At 35.2% G+C, this 13262-nt stretch overlaps 1 protein-coding gene across 1 annotated transcript; it reads left to right on the top strand.

Annotated features, from left to right (window-relative positions):
* The first annotated feature begins 2764 nt into the window (after window positions 1-2764).
* Window positions 2765-8149, top strand: LOC113520672 (uncharacterized). Its single transcript, XM_026906078.3, has one exon. The coding sequence runs from the start codon at window positions 3451-3453 to the stop codon at window positions 6628-6630; it is 3180 nt and encodes a 1059-aa protein (XP_026761879.1). The 5' UTR covers window positions 2765-3450; the 3' UTR covers window positions 6631-8149.
* The last annotated feature ends 5113 nt before the right edge of the window (window positions 8150-13262 follow it).

The following is a 13262-nucleotide window of genomic DNA, read 5'->3' as shown; positions in this document are numbered from 1 at the left end:
TAGCTTAAATGACATTTGATATTACAAATTAAAAAAAAAATAACAATATTAGAGAATAAAAAAAAAACCGAAAAACATTGCAAGTGGTTTATTAGACAAAAAAGTTTAGGGAACTCTTATAAAGTATTATATATATGTGTTAGATCTTTTTTATCCATTGTCTGTGTTTTTTTATTGTTTACAAACTTTTGCCCTCAACTACATACGTACGTGTACATATTCACTAAGATTCAATTAGACCTTTACGAACACAACATAATATTTTACAATTATATTTGGTGCAGTAGTTTTTGAGATTTCGGCTACAAGCAAAAAGTCCAAAACTATTGTTTTGCCTTCTGATGCGCTTATTATTATTATTATTCTTCATATATTTTTTTTTAATAAATATCTCTTATGTACAGTCATCGTCTAGTTTATTATGTCCTATTAATAACTAAGTAAATGAAGTGTTAAAAAGTAAACACTTTATTAGTCTAAACTGTTCTAGCCATAAAGAAAACAACGATCTTGTTTATTACAACCAACACAGTAGCTTACTTACTTCTTAACTTGATAACCCATAATTTACTTGAGAATTGAATTAAATTTCTAACTGGGTATTATAACTAGTTATTCTAAGTTCGTATAATGTAATTCTTATTGACTTTGTCAGTTTATATGAAAATATAGAAAAAGACTAAAAATAAAAAAAAGGAATTGTCCAAATCGCTACAGAATTGACAGAGAAAGCAGTAAACATACATAAAAAATACGAAAACAGAACTACTTCTTTGTTTATTTCGCTTAAAAATATAAAGAATGGCCGATTACTAAGTCCTCAGTACTTTGTTAATACGTTAATATTAAATTATATTTTTATATATATATATATTATCCATTCTAAGACGAAACTTATCTAACTCTGACTAAACAGAAAGTGCAGAAATTCGGATAGTCTCAAATTGGTAAATCTTTATTATTTTTTAATTCATAACCGTGTACCTGAAACTCAAAAGTTACTTTATTAGTTTTGTGAATACAACTTTATTGTACGATGCGACTTGTTAAGTCATAATTCATTCTTATACAGTATCAAATAAGAACCAAAATTGAATAAGCAGTGTAGAATTGATGGCACGCAAAAGTTATCTTCACTTTTATGATTAAGTTATTGCCTTGTAAAGAGTAGGTATAATCAATTTGTACAAGCAAGTACTAGTAATATAAAAAGTATTAGATATGTCATCTATAAGTTCTTAAGGCAAAACATATATGTATTGAATGCAATAATGCACAATATAGTATCTTTTGTCAGTATAGGACATTAAAAATTATGTACCACTGATTCCTTGATTCCATTCTGTATTTTATAATGTTTTAAGTGCTGTTATCTATTGGCGACGGTTACCACTTTCAGTTAAGTTGTAAAATAGTCCCTCTAGCTAGCAATCGTAATTAACAAGTTTAGTAAGAACACCAAGTAGTAGGATTAACTAGTAAACACTATATATATATATATCCTATCTACCTACAAAGATACAATCTTTAAATAAAATATTTAGTTAAAATGTAAAACGAAAAGCTGGTGAGAGTCCAGTGTAAAATCGTACAAGGAGGTAAGGAATAGGAAGCGATCGGGAACAGTACGAGAAAATCGATGTTAGCTCCCCTCATAGTTTGCATGGGACCTGTGTCCAGCCATCTGTGTACTATCGACTGTCGGTATAAGTTGGACATTGTTAGTGGACAGTTCGGATATTCTGTGCGGACCACGAGGTATATGCGACGTCCAAATTCTGAATGTTCAGCAGAGACGTTCGTTCGATGTTTAGAAAAAATTGAAGGAACCGCGCCTGCCCCCGCAGTACACCCCTCGGTCCGCGATGCAAAATTTTCAGTGCCCTGCGCAGATATCGGCCATCCTCTACATACATATATATGTTCCAGTTTTCACTTATTTAGCGGTCTTTTCTATTATATATACATTAATGTAGCTGCTTTTTTATGCACGTGTTAATTTTATACTTATTAACTTAATCGTAACAAATTAATTATAAGGTCAATACTACAAATAAAACTGGCTAATAAAACGTGATAGTTATTTTTAAATGTAAATTGTGATTTTGGGAAAACACTCTTGCGTAAATTGCTTTGTGTTTGTATAAAAAGAGTCATCTGCTAATGAAAAAAATAAAAATGACTGTGATGATGCCGATATTATGATTCAGAACTTGTTGTTTGTGTAAAATTTCTTTGATCTTAGTTTTATGTAAATATATACTAATTATATATCTATGTATATTAACATATATTATATTATATTATACATATTTATTATATAACTATATATGTATTTGTCTACCTTCAAGGTGGAGCTTCTAGAATAGCCATAGAATGTATACTTTTTTTAGATAAATATAATTTAATAAATAAGATATATAGAAAATAAATTAATAAAATATATAATAATAATAAATGAAAAGTTACAGTTACTTAAGTTTTTTTTATTATACCTAGGTAACAAAATAAGACGAGGCTTGTTTAAAATTTAGAGAAATTCGTCGCAGGGCTCTGTCCGCCCGCATGGTAAGGGTGGCTGCTATCGCTATCCTACTCGGACGCAGCATCACCGGACATTTCGACCGGGCATTTCAATTTTGAGAAAGAGTAGGACCAACCCCGCCCCCCTCGGCCCGCCGGCCCCGTGGCATCTATCTCGCTCGCACCGAGAACCCACAAAAGGACGAAGAAGCGATAACTTCATCACCGCGTGGCGTTCTCGCTCGCACGCACGCCTCGGTGGGGGACGACGTTGCGAATTGTTATTGAAGTCATGCCCCCGAAGGCGACTTCGGGAAGGCTGTCAGTTGCTTGTAAACGTTCGTTGCGTTCGTACCCGGCTGACCCGTGCCGGATCCGCGCCGCGCCGCCTTCCTATAAACTACAAACTACAACGTTATCGCGCGATCGGGTATACATAAACAAGTGCCAAGTTGATAGAGACGCAACCGCTTCTGTGATTTTAGTTCATTATAGACTATTTAGACTTTGTACCTTAACAATAAATAATCGTGGACTTTGCAATAAAACTTTATAAATGGTAAAGTGATTAGTGAGACGCTTTGAGTTACCGTTCGAGTGCCGGTTGTGTATCGGTCCGCGGCCTGCGGCAAGTTTGTTGTGTCGTGCAGGTGTCGCGATTCGCGAGCGTCGAGTGTTTACTGCGCGCACGTGCCCGCGCCACCGCCGCCCGCCCGCCTGCTGAAATGCCGCGAAAAACTTTCTTCGAAAACATTACCGTACTATAAGTTAACTCGCGAGGGGAGACGCTCTGACCACGGCCATGACTTTAACCTGTAGAGCTTGATCGAGTGCGGACTACATGTACGTCGACACGAAAAGTGTTGTTTTTTTATTATTTTTTTTTCGTTGGAGGAGACGGTGCTCTCCGTTGGATTGATGACTTAAATGGCTAACAGCAGCACTGTATCGTCGACCTTGCCGTCGAGGGATTTTCACTGTAAGATTTGCAGTCTCTATTTAGACTCTGTTGAATCATTAGAGGTACATCTACAGTACCATAAAGAAAATTTATATGTGAAGTGGGGCACGCAAAACTCACAGAATGATAGCGATAATAATAACGGGGCAAAAGTGAAGAACGAAACTACAGTGTCGGCTCCTGCCGACTCCAGTGACAGCATGATTACCAAGCCAAGTCCAGAGTTCCAGCAGCGGGCAACCCCTGAAACTTCAGCTCAGTTCCCTCACCCTGCGACACCTCAAAGTTATCACAGCGCACCGTCACCTTACCAGAATCCAGATCAAACAAACTTTTCACCAGGAGCACAATTTGGTAATAATTTTTCGCATTCTGGCTTTAATCAAAATCAACATTCGGATCAAATTAACTGGGAACAATCCCAATATCAAAGTCAAGAATATCATAAACCTGCACGTTTTCATCCATATAATATGCAAGAGCGGGTACCACAAGTGACTTCGTCCAGCCCATTATATGGACAGCCACTGAACCAACCCACGCCGTCACCGTCACCGAACCAATGTGATAAGTGTGGCTTTGTTTGTGACTCTGCCGTCCAACTTAATGAACATTGCAATTCAGCTCATGCGGGTACCAGTACTGCACCGGCGGCAAGCTCACTACCATTTCAACAATTTACACCTAAACAATATAATAATTCCGGTTATCAAAATGATAATACAAAAATAAAAGAAGAACACGAAGAATCATCAGATATACTAGATTTAGATTCTCAAAAAGTAGTTTATCAAGGCAATGAGGGTGAACAGCAGACAACCCCATATGAAGAAGCCCCATCACAGGGTCGAGAAGTAAATACCCGGACTGTGCCAATGATGCCCTGGGAGGTGCAAAAATTGTATACTAATCCACAACTTAATGGAGATGTGTCCCTTTTTAAGGATCAAAAAATGTTTACTGAGCAAAAAACATCTTATACATCAGAAACCAAAATGTTTCACCCAGAACAAAAATTTGCATACTCTCAAGAAAAATTTCTTTCTGGACATCATGACCAAAAAACATTTATGCACGTGGAACAAAAAATTTATCCAGGCGTACAAATGCCTCCATTAGCTGAATATCCAGGTTTATCATCTACAAATCCCGATATGAAGCCACCATATCGTCCATACGATTCTTCAGCAGCACCTCAAATAACGAGCACGCAACCGGCGAATCCTACGTCATCCACACTGCCCTCTATTGGAGGAAAAGGCGCCAATTGGAAATCAAATGAAGCAAGGCGGCCAAAAACTTACAATTGCACCGCTTGTAATAAATGGTTTACGAGTTCTGGACATTTAAAAAGGCATTATAATACAACTTTGCACAAAAATGCAGTGAGGTCATCCGGACAACCAGACCCAGCAACTATGCCCATTTCAAGCCATCATCATCCAAGTCGCGATGCGATTCAAGGTCGCGGGCAGCAGCAAACCGCCGACTCAAACACGCAGAGTCCGGTACCTTCGGAGGACGGACGCAGTGTAGACGAAGCCGCACTACAGTCGCCCTACGCATCGCAGAACTTCGACCGCTCGCATCGTGTCGCCACCATGCAGTCCAAGTCACCATATACGCATCTACAACAGGGTAATTTAGATAATAATTTTACCAATAATCCTTTAGCTAATCACCCTTTACAGCACCAGGTCGGATCGCATCCGCTCAATATAGGTAGTCAACCACCGGGTATAGGGAACCCAAACGATAGTAGTCATCAGGGGTCTAAAGGTACCACAATATCTTCGACTGGGAATCCCCCAAACGGGGAAGCAGGTCCCTCTGTTTCTCAAAATCACCATATGAGGGGCCTGCTATCAGTATCAACCAGCAATATTTCAACTCCAGCTCTAACTCAGAGTACGCCGGGGCTTACAGCTCACACACTGCCTCCGTTCAGTCATTTGGGTGTCAACCCGTACAGTCCGAGGTCTACGGATCCTTTGGGACCTTCGGTACCGGACCCCACGCACACCCCATTATATTTGGGTCAGAATTTTCAACAGACTATAGCACCGAGTTACCCAAACGGGATGGCCCCCCACGTTATGGATATGGCTATCAACAATCTGCCTATAGCCAATCCGGCTACTTTTGGTGAATCTGCACCTGAAGGAGTCGAAGTTATGGAACAGGAAACGTCTAATCAACCTGCCGGCGGACGCTTGCCAAGTTTCGCGCAGCTCCAAACGCAGAGCTTTAGCGTTTATGTTTCAAACTATGCAACACAGCCTAACGTGGGGGGTCAAGCTGTCGCTGACGAGTCGACCGCAGGATATATTATCGTTGATCCAATTAATCCTACTTTACAATATAATAATATTGATATAAATGGACAAAACGTAGATTACGATTACAGTTACTCACCTAAACCTGTAAAGGATAATGAAATATACAGTCCTGAAAATATTAAAATATTGCGATATAGTTACCCGTTTGGTGGTATAACAATAAAACGTGAAATTAATGATATCCTGCGAACCGATTCCAGTCAACTGCAAATATTAAAAATTGAGGATATAATGGATTACGCTAACAAAGAGAATTATGGGTCCCAAATGAAGTCTCCGGCTAGTCCAGAGAGCGCGAAGGCAGAAAATGAAAGTCACGGATCACCATCTATTACGTCAACGGTGAGCACACCTCTAACAGAGAGGAATCAAGTGAAAAATTCCGCCCCCGCAACTATACACAAGTGTTATGAATGCGATAAGTTCTTTAATAAGGCTTGCTATCTCACTCAGCATAACAAAACATTCCATTCGGGTGCAAAACCGTTTAAATGTGATCGATGCGGAAAAAGATTTTCCGATGACGTCTCTTACGAAGGGCATTACATAAAACATACCGACAATAAACCGTTCAAATGCAATGAATGTCCCAAGTCCTTCAATCATAAAACAGACTTGCGCAGACATATGTGTCTGCATTCTGGTTGTAAGCCTTTCGCATGTGACCATTGTGGTAAAGGATTCATTAGGAAAGATCACATGGTGAAACATTTCGATACACATATTAAGAAAAATTTACGTTCATCATCGTCATCGGTCTCGACGACCATCTCGCCGACATCATTGACTCATCTTGTTCTCAATTAAATTTTATAATAATATCGTTGCGCATACATATCATTTTTGAATTAAAAATAGAAACATTGCAATAAATTTATAAATATTACTAGATGCGCGCATGTGTCCGCGCCACCGCCACCCGCTCGCCTTCAGAAATGCCGCGAAAAACTTTCTTTTAAAACATCACCGTAATACAAGTTAACTCGCGAAGGAAAACGATCTGATCAAAGTCATAATTTTAAGTGAATATACCAGGCTAAAACGTAAATATCATCTACTTTTGTTGTATTTTCTTCATTTAATATATTATATTTGTCATATAAATATGGATTTTAATATTTTAATTCGTAAAAAGAAAAAAACAAACTTCTAAAATATAAACTCTCGTCATGACTATTTACACAGGGTGACTTCAAAATATAATATTTTTTTTAATATAGTATTTTACTAGTTAATAAATACTTTTTACAAAGGAACACGTCAAAAACTACAAAATGGTGTATCTTCCATGTTGTTATAATTATATTACTCTATTAAATATAAGAAGCAATAAGGCCACCTATTGTTTTCTCATTGTAATCTTTTTTGTAATTGTTTTTATTTATAACATGTTTACTATTGTAATTTTTTCGAGGAAACAATAAAGAGTATCTATCTATCTATAATTTGACGGCTTGAAGCACTATATAGTATGAGAGCCTCATAATTTATTGTTTCTTTAAGAAAAAAAAAAAGATATCAAACTAATAATTCCGATTTCAACTTGTATATTACCGGTGAACGTCTGGAAAGTTTTGCTCTGTGTTTATTTACTGTCCAAAAATAACTATTGCGACGTAAATTACAGTGTATTGTGATTATTATATCGGCTTTACTAACTTATCATCATGTTTACATATCGAGTAGGAAAGTAGTCGGGCAATCTCAAAGTTAATACGTGCATTGTAATATAATAAAATATTATACACATTTTATGTTCACGTTTCAAACGATGCAATACCGCCTAACGTAAGGAATCAAGTTACTGCTGACGAGTCGACCGTATGATAAGATGCTATAGTTGGTCTAATTAATTCTCGTTTACAACAAATTATTTTGATGTCAAATATAAAATGTAGATTATCATTACATTAACGTAAAACTATAAAAGAAAACAAATTTTGAAAGTTTTGAAATTTTTAACATTTTTCTATTAAATTATTCGTTTGGTGGTGTAACAATAAAACATGTAATCAATTACATTCTTTACCAGAGGGGATTATGAAAAAAAATCGTCTGCTTGGGTACCTTTGTCCCACTCATATTTGTACCGTGATACAGTTGTAAAACTGTGTTTCAGTTTGATGATTGTGGGATATGACAATTAAGTTACAGAGTACGGTGGCATGAAACCTTAGTCCTCAATAATGACAACAAATGAAGAGTACTAAGGGCGTCACTGTGTATTTCGTAATATCCATGATGTTGTTCAATGTTTATAGGTGACGATATTCACTTTTCATCAGATGGGTCGTTTTTTTATTTTATTTTATAAAAATTTCCTATAAACTACTACTAACTAAAAATATCAAAAAATAATTTTATAAATAATTAAGATTCAAATGAATTCTCAAGTTTGTTCGGAGAGCATAAAGGTAAAAAATTACAGTCGTGGATCTATTACATCAACAATGACCACAACTTCATCCTATATCAAAGAGGAACCAGGTGAAAAATTCCGATCCCGTAATCATACAAAGTGTTCCGAATGCATTTCTTCCGATTGTATGCAGCTCTTTAATTAGGCCTGCCCTTTTACTCAGTATAACAAAAAGATTTTCTTATGATATCTCTTACGTAAAACACACTGATAATAAACCGTTCAACTGCAATGAATATCCCAAGTCCTTCAACTATAAAACAGACTTGTTCATTTTCGGTTGTAAATCTTTCGCATGTGATTATTGTGGTAAAGGGTTCGTTAGGAAAAACCGCATGGTCCAACATTTTGACGCACATATTATGAAAAATTTACGTTCAACATGGTCATCGGTCTCAACGACCTTTACCACCCCGACTTCATTGACTCATCTCGTTCTCGATTAAATTCTATAAAAATATTTTAACAACATATCATTTTGTATTTTAAAATAGAAATATTGGAATAAATTTATAAATATTACTAGAACCGCGCATGCGTGCGCGCCACCGCCGCCCACCCGCCTGTTAAAATACCGCGAAAAACTTTCTTCTGAAACATTCCCATCATAGAAGTTTATTCGCGAAGGGATTCGGTTGAAATCATAACTCTTTAAGGGATGATACTACGATACAATAAAATAAATATTTTATATAATAAATTCTTATTGATTATAATAAGTATTCTATTGTTTAAAAAAATATCGTATATCCGCTAAAGTAAAATTCATGTAGTTTTTATATTTTATTTCTAATTATCTTATTAATGGTTACATCTTAAGTTTTTTGTTGTTTTAAATATAAGTACTACAAATTAACATTTTATCTCTGGTAATTTAAAAGAAAGAACGCGTGTGAAATATTTAATAAAAGAAATTACTTAATTATAAATATTACCTAATAACAGATTTTTGTAATCAAAATTTAAACCTATTATCTGCTTTTATCAAAAAGTATTTATTAAACATTTGTACATGTTGACAGTTAAAATTAATAATAGTAACAGTTTATTTAAATAAAGCCGTATACCATTTGAACTACCTATAATAAATTATTTAGAGAGTTCTAGACATTTAAAAGGCTATTATATTACTATATTACATAATAACGCGATAAGCTCTTCCAGACCAACTGACCTAGTGACTATCTCTGTCTCTAGTCATTATCATCTGAGTCGAGACATGATTCGAATTCGCGGCAGCAGACCGCTAACTCAAATATACAGAGTCCGATAATTATTGGAGATTATTGTATGAACCATCATAGAACTTTAAATACTCGTGAAGTTTAATTTAAATAAGAGTTTAAGCAATAGTTCTTTAGCTATTTATACTTTATAGCATTGGACCAAATCACATTTGCTCGATTTAGATCGCGACATTTAATATATCCTGCGGATCGACTCCGTCAATTTAAAATTTTAAAAATTGAGGCTCTGCAAATAAAGTATGAACAAAAAAATTAAACAACCTAAATTAAATCTCCGGCGCGAAGGCATGGATCCTCATCTATTTCGTCATTAATGATGATATATCTGTAACAGAAAAGACCAGTCGAAACATTCTATTTCCGCAGCCATATACAGTATTACAAAAGCGTTATTATAAATTTAAAAAAATATTCCATTTTATTCCAAAACTTTTTAAATGGGACATGCACGTTTTTAGAAGGGATTTATATAAGATGCACTGACAATTTATAAATGGACCTGCACAAACACGCCCGCACGTATGCTCGCACGCCGGTTCCAAAACTTTCTTATACGTTGGCATAAGTAAAGTGTTCATTAGAAAAAGCCACAGTCAATAATTTCAATATATGAAAAAAAAACTTGCATCGACCATCATCGTTATTGATTTCGTCTACATCTTCGTTGATTTAACGCAATCTCAATTAAAATAAATAAAAATAATCGCAAACAAATATCATTTATTTTAAAATTAGTAATTTTGCAAGAACAATTAATTTTTATTTGATCGTTTTCCTGCTAAAATATTTCTAAAAACTTTCAATGTAAACATTGCCGTACTGTAAGTAAACTCGAAGGCAGAGACGCTCTGGTCGCAGATATAACGTTAATATGTACTGTTTGATTGATTTTAAACATGTTTTTTTGAGGAAACGTTACTCTTCTTAGGGCTGACGGTTTATCGGTTAACAGCAATGCTGTATCTTGCTCTTGAGTAATTATCACTATAGAATTTGCGGTTTCTATTTTAAATCTGACGATTCATTAGAGGTATATCTACAGCACAACAAAAAAGTTGACATATCAAGTTGGGTATGAGAATTCGACTGAAATAGAGAAATGGCGGAGGTGAGGTTGACCTTAATCTTGCCAATTATGTGATCTACACAGAGATAACAAGCACAACATATCAGCAGATTACTATATGAACTAGATGTGTGGTTGGCAAAGCAATGCAGATTTTTCCTTACATAACAGATGCTATATAAGAGTGGGTACTGACAGTTGCCCACATATCTATCACACACGATGAAATGGCAAAATTTTTGTTGTGTACATATCTCTTTAGTACCAATATTAAAATCTATAAATGAATCTCAAATTAAACCGACACCATCATCGGTTCGCGAGTGACGCGGTTTAGGTTGTCGCCCGATTAATACTCTGCCGATGTAAGAGACCTATTCATTACACAGTCAACGAGAAAATATCCAATATCTGTCATATGCACCATGAACAGTACATTTGTATACACGATTTGAGTTCGATGTATTACGTTTCATTGTTAACGGAAAATCAAGGTGTTGTACAATATCGCAATGAAATATTCCAGTTGAATATAACTATACTCCCTTAGGCAGGTTTATGTAAAAATGCTAGCAAGATTGAGCATGATCCGCTCATGTCGGCTTTTGTAGTACTTATTTTTGTTTTAATATAACATCATAATTTTATTAATATTCATTCGAAAAAAAAAAACAAAAAGTATTATAATTCGCTATTTTAACAATATTACTATTATTCACAAACAAAGTGATATCGCCCGACTACATAACTAGAAGATGATTGAGAAGCGTCATAAACATTGCTACAAAGTATGTAAATTCTGAAAACACAGAAACGTTTAAATGGGCTGAATTTTGTCTCTCGTATCGAGGTGGTGAGTGGTGACGGATTACGACTTTCATACAGCCTTCATCCAATTATTTGTGTGTTAACACTGACACTCCAATATCTACGTACACTTTGAGGCTTTTGGTACTGAATCCCATGTACACCTCATTAAATTTCGGTTAAAAAAAATTACAGTCTACAGTACAGTGTTACTCCAATAATATAGCTCCAATGTTGTGGATATGGCTATCAACAATCTTTCAGTAGTCATTTAGTAGTGTTTTATAAAACACGTTGACGTTAAACCGTTCAAATGAAATAAACGTCCCGATTGCTTCAATCATAAAACTGACTTGCGCATACACATGTGTTTACACTCCGTTTGGTCGTCGAGACCAAAAAGTCTATCTCTTCCTCTGACTTATATGACTTATGCTCAATTAAAATCCATAAAGACAATCGTTGCACGCACATATCATTTTCGATTTTAAAATCGAAACATTGCAATAAATTATTAATTTTTATTAAATTTGTAGTTTATAATGTTGAAGAGGAAATTTTGTTACATATTTTGTTATTATAGGGCAGTGATTAGTGAGAATGTGACGCGTGGGTGTCTTGGATTCGTGGGCGTATACTATTCGGTGTTTATTTGTATGACGAATAATCGTTCGAGTACCTATTTTACAATCGCTTGTATATGGACTGTACAGTGCATATGTAGTGGGGCCGGGCTCAGGCGGCGTCATCGATGCATGTTCGGGTGCGCGGATATCAGTCACCCAACGAGTCTCCAGTTCGCGAGCTCGTTTTTTATTGTTCATTCAACTTAACCTTGCTTTGGCACAAGGTGACTTTACATGCCTGGGTGTCTGTGCGCTAAACATGTAATTACATGACATTGACGCGATTTCTGCGATATTCATTATATCAATCCATATCAATTGACATATGAATTCGGAAATTCTAATATACTAGTTAAAATTGTTTAAATTCAGTTCGTATTAGTGTATAATTAAAAGCATATCTTTTGTTTATTGTAAACTATGGACCATAGATTTATTTTAGATAAATTTCTACGTTTTGCCTATAAATTGTTAACGATATAAAATGCTACGTATGTGTATTTCGAAAGATACTTAAGTAGAGTAATTTTTGTAAATAGTGAAAGGGACTTAATTGCCAGACATTTATTTTGAGTAGGTACAGTGGAATAAATGATATTTTATTTGTTATAAATCTATTTCTACCGGAGAGATGAGAAGTGATTACGGTACAAAATACATTTGTAAAAGTTTTAGATGCCAAATTTAAAGATAATACGCTGAGTACAATATATTGAATTGAATTGATAAATTTATAAGTATGTAACATCTAGTAAGTAGTAGCTAGTCGTATGGGTGAGCGCGAAATGGCGTTGTCTTAGTTAATGAACTCAAATTAATACTACGTTAACTGGGGTTGTCACTTCGCACGATAGCGTTCCGCGCGAAATACTACTGAAAAATAGATTTTCAAGTCCGTTAGTAGCGGTCTCGCTTAGTTTGTACTAAGCGTGTTTGTTTTATATCTTTTAGATACATTATATCTTTATTATGTCTCTATTGATTATTATTATCTGCATAAATGTTTCCCGGTGCTTCCTAATCTTATTTCAAGTGTTGACATTTGTTTTAATGTGAGGTTTATTAATCTTACCTTGTTTTAAATTCTGATGTATTTCGGAACATGAGAAATTAATAATTTATGTCCAATTAAGTTACCAATGTGTTATTTGAACGAATTTAGTTTATACATTCCTGTTTCGTTAGTGGTAGGAAAGTAGTCTTCCTGAACGTTGCCAAATTAATTCCGCCAACTATCTATTGCGAAACGATTTAAGTTTAAATATTTTTTTTAG

The sequence above is a fragment of the Galleria mellonella genome, unplaced genomic scaffold (assembly GCF_026898425.1).
Source record: "Galleria mellonella isolate WM207_F2 unplaced genomic scaffold, CSIRO_AGI_GalMel_v1 utg33, whole genome shotgun sequence".
Taxonomy (NCBI): Eukaryota; Metazoa; Arthropoda; class Insecta; order Lepidoptera; family Pyralidae; genus Galleria; species Galleria mellonella.
Note: the sequence above shows the minus strand (reverse complement) of the source record. Positions and strands in the feature narration are given on the sequence as shown.

Bases quoted from the DNA above. Each gene is read 5' to 3' on its own strand.
- LOC113520672 (XM_026906078.3), top strand. From the start codon at position 3,451: ATGGCTAACAGCAGCACTGTATCGTCGACCTTGCCGTCGAGGGATTTT.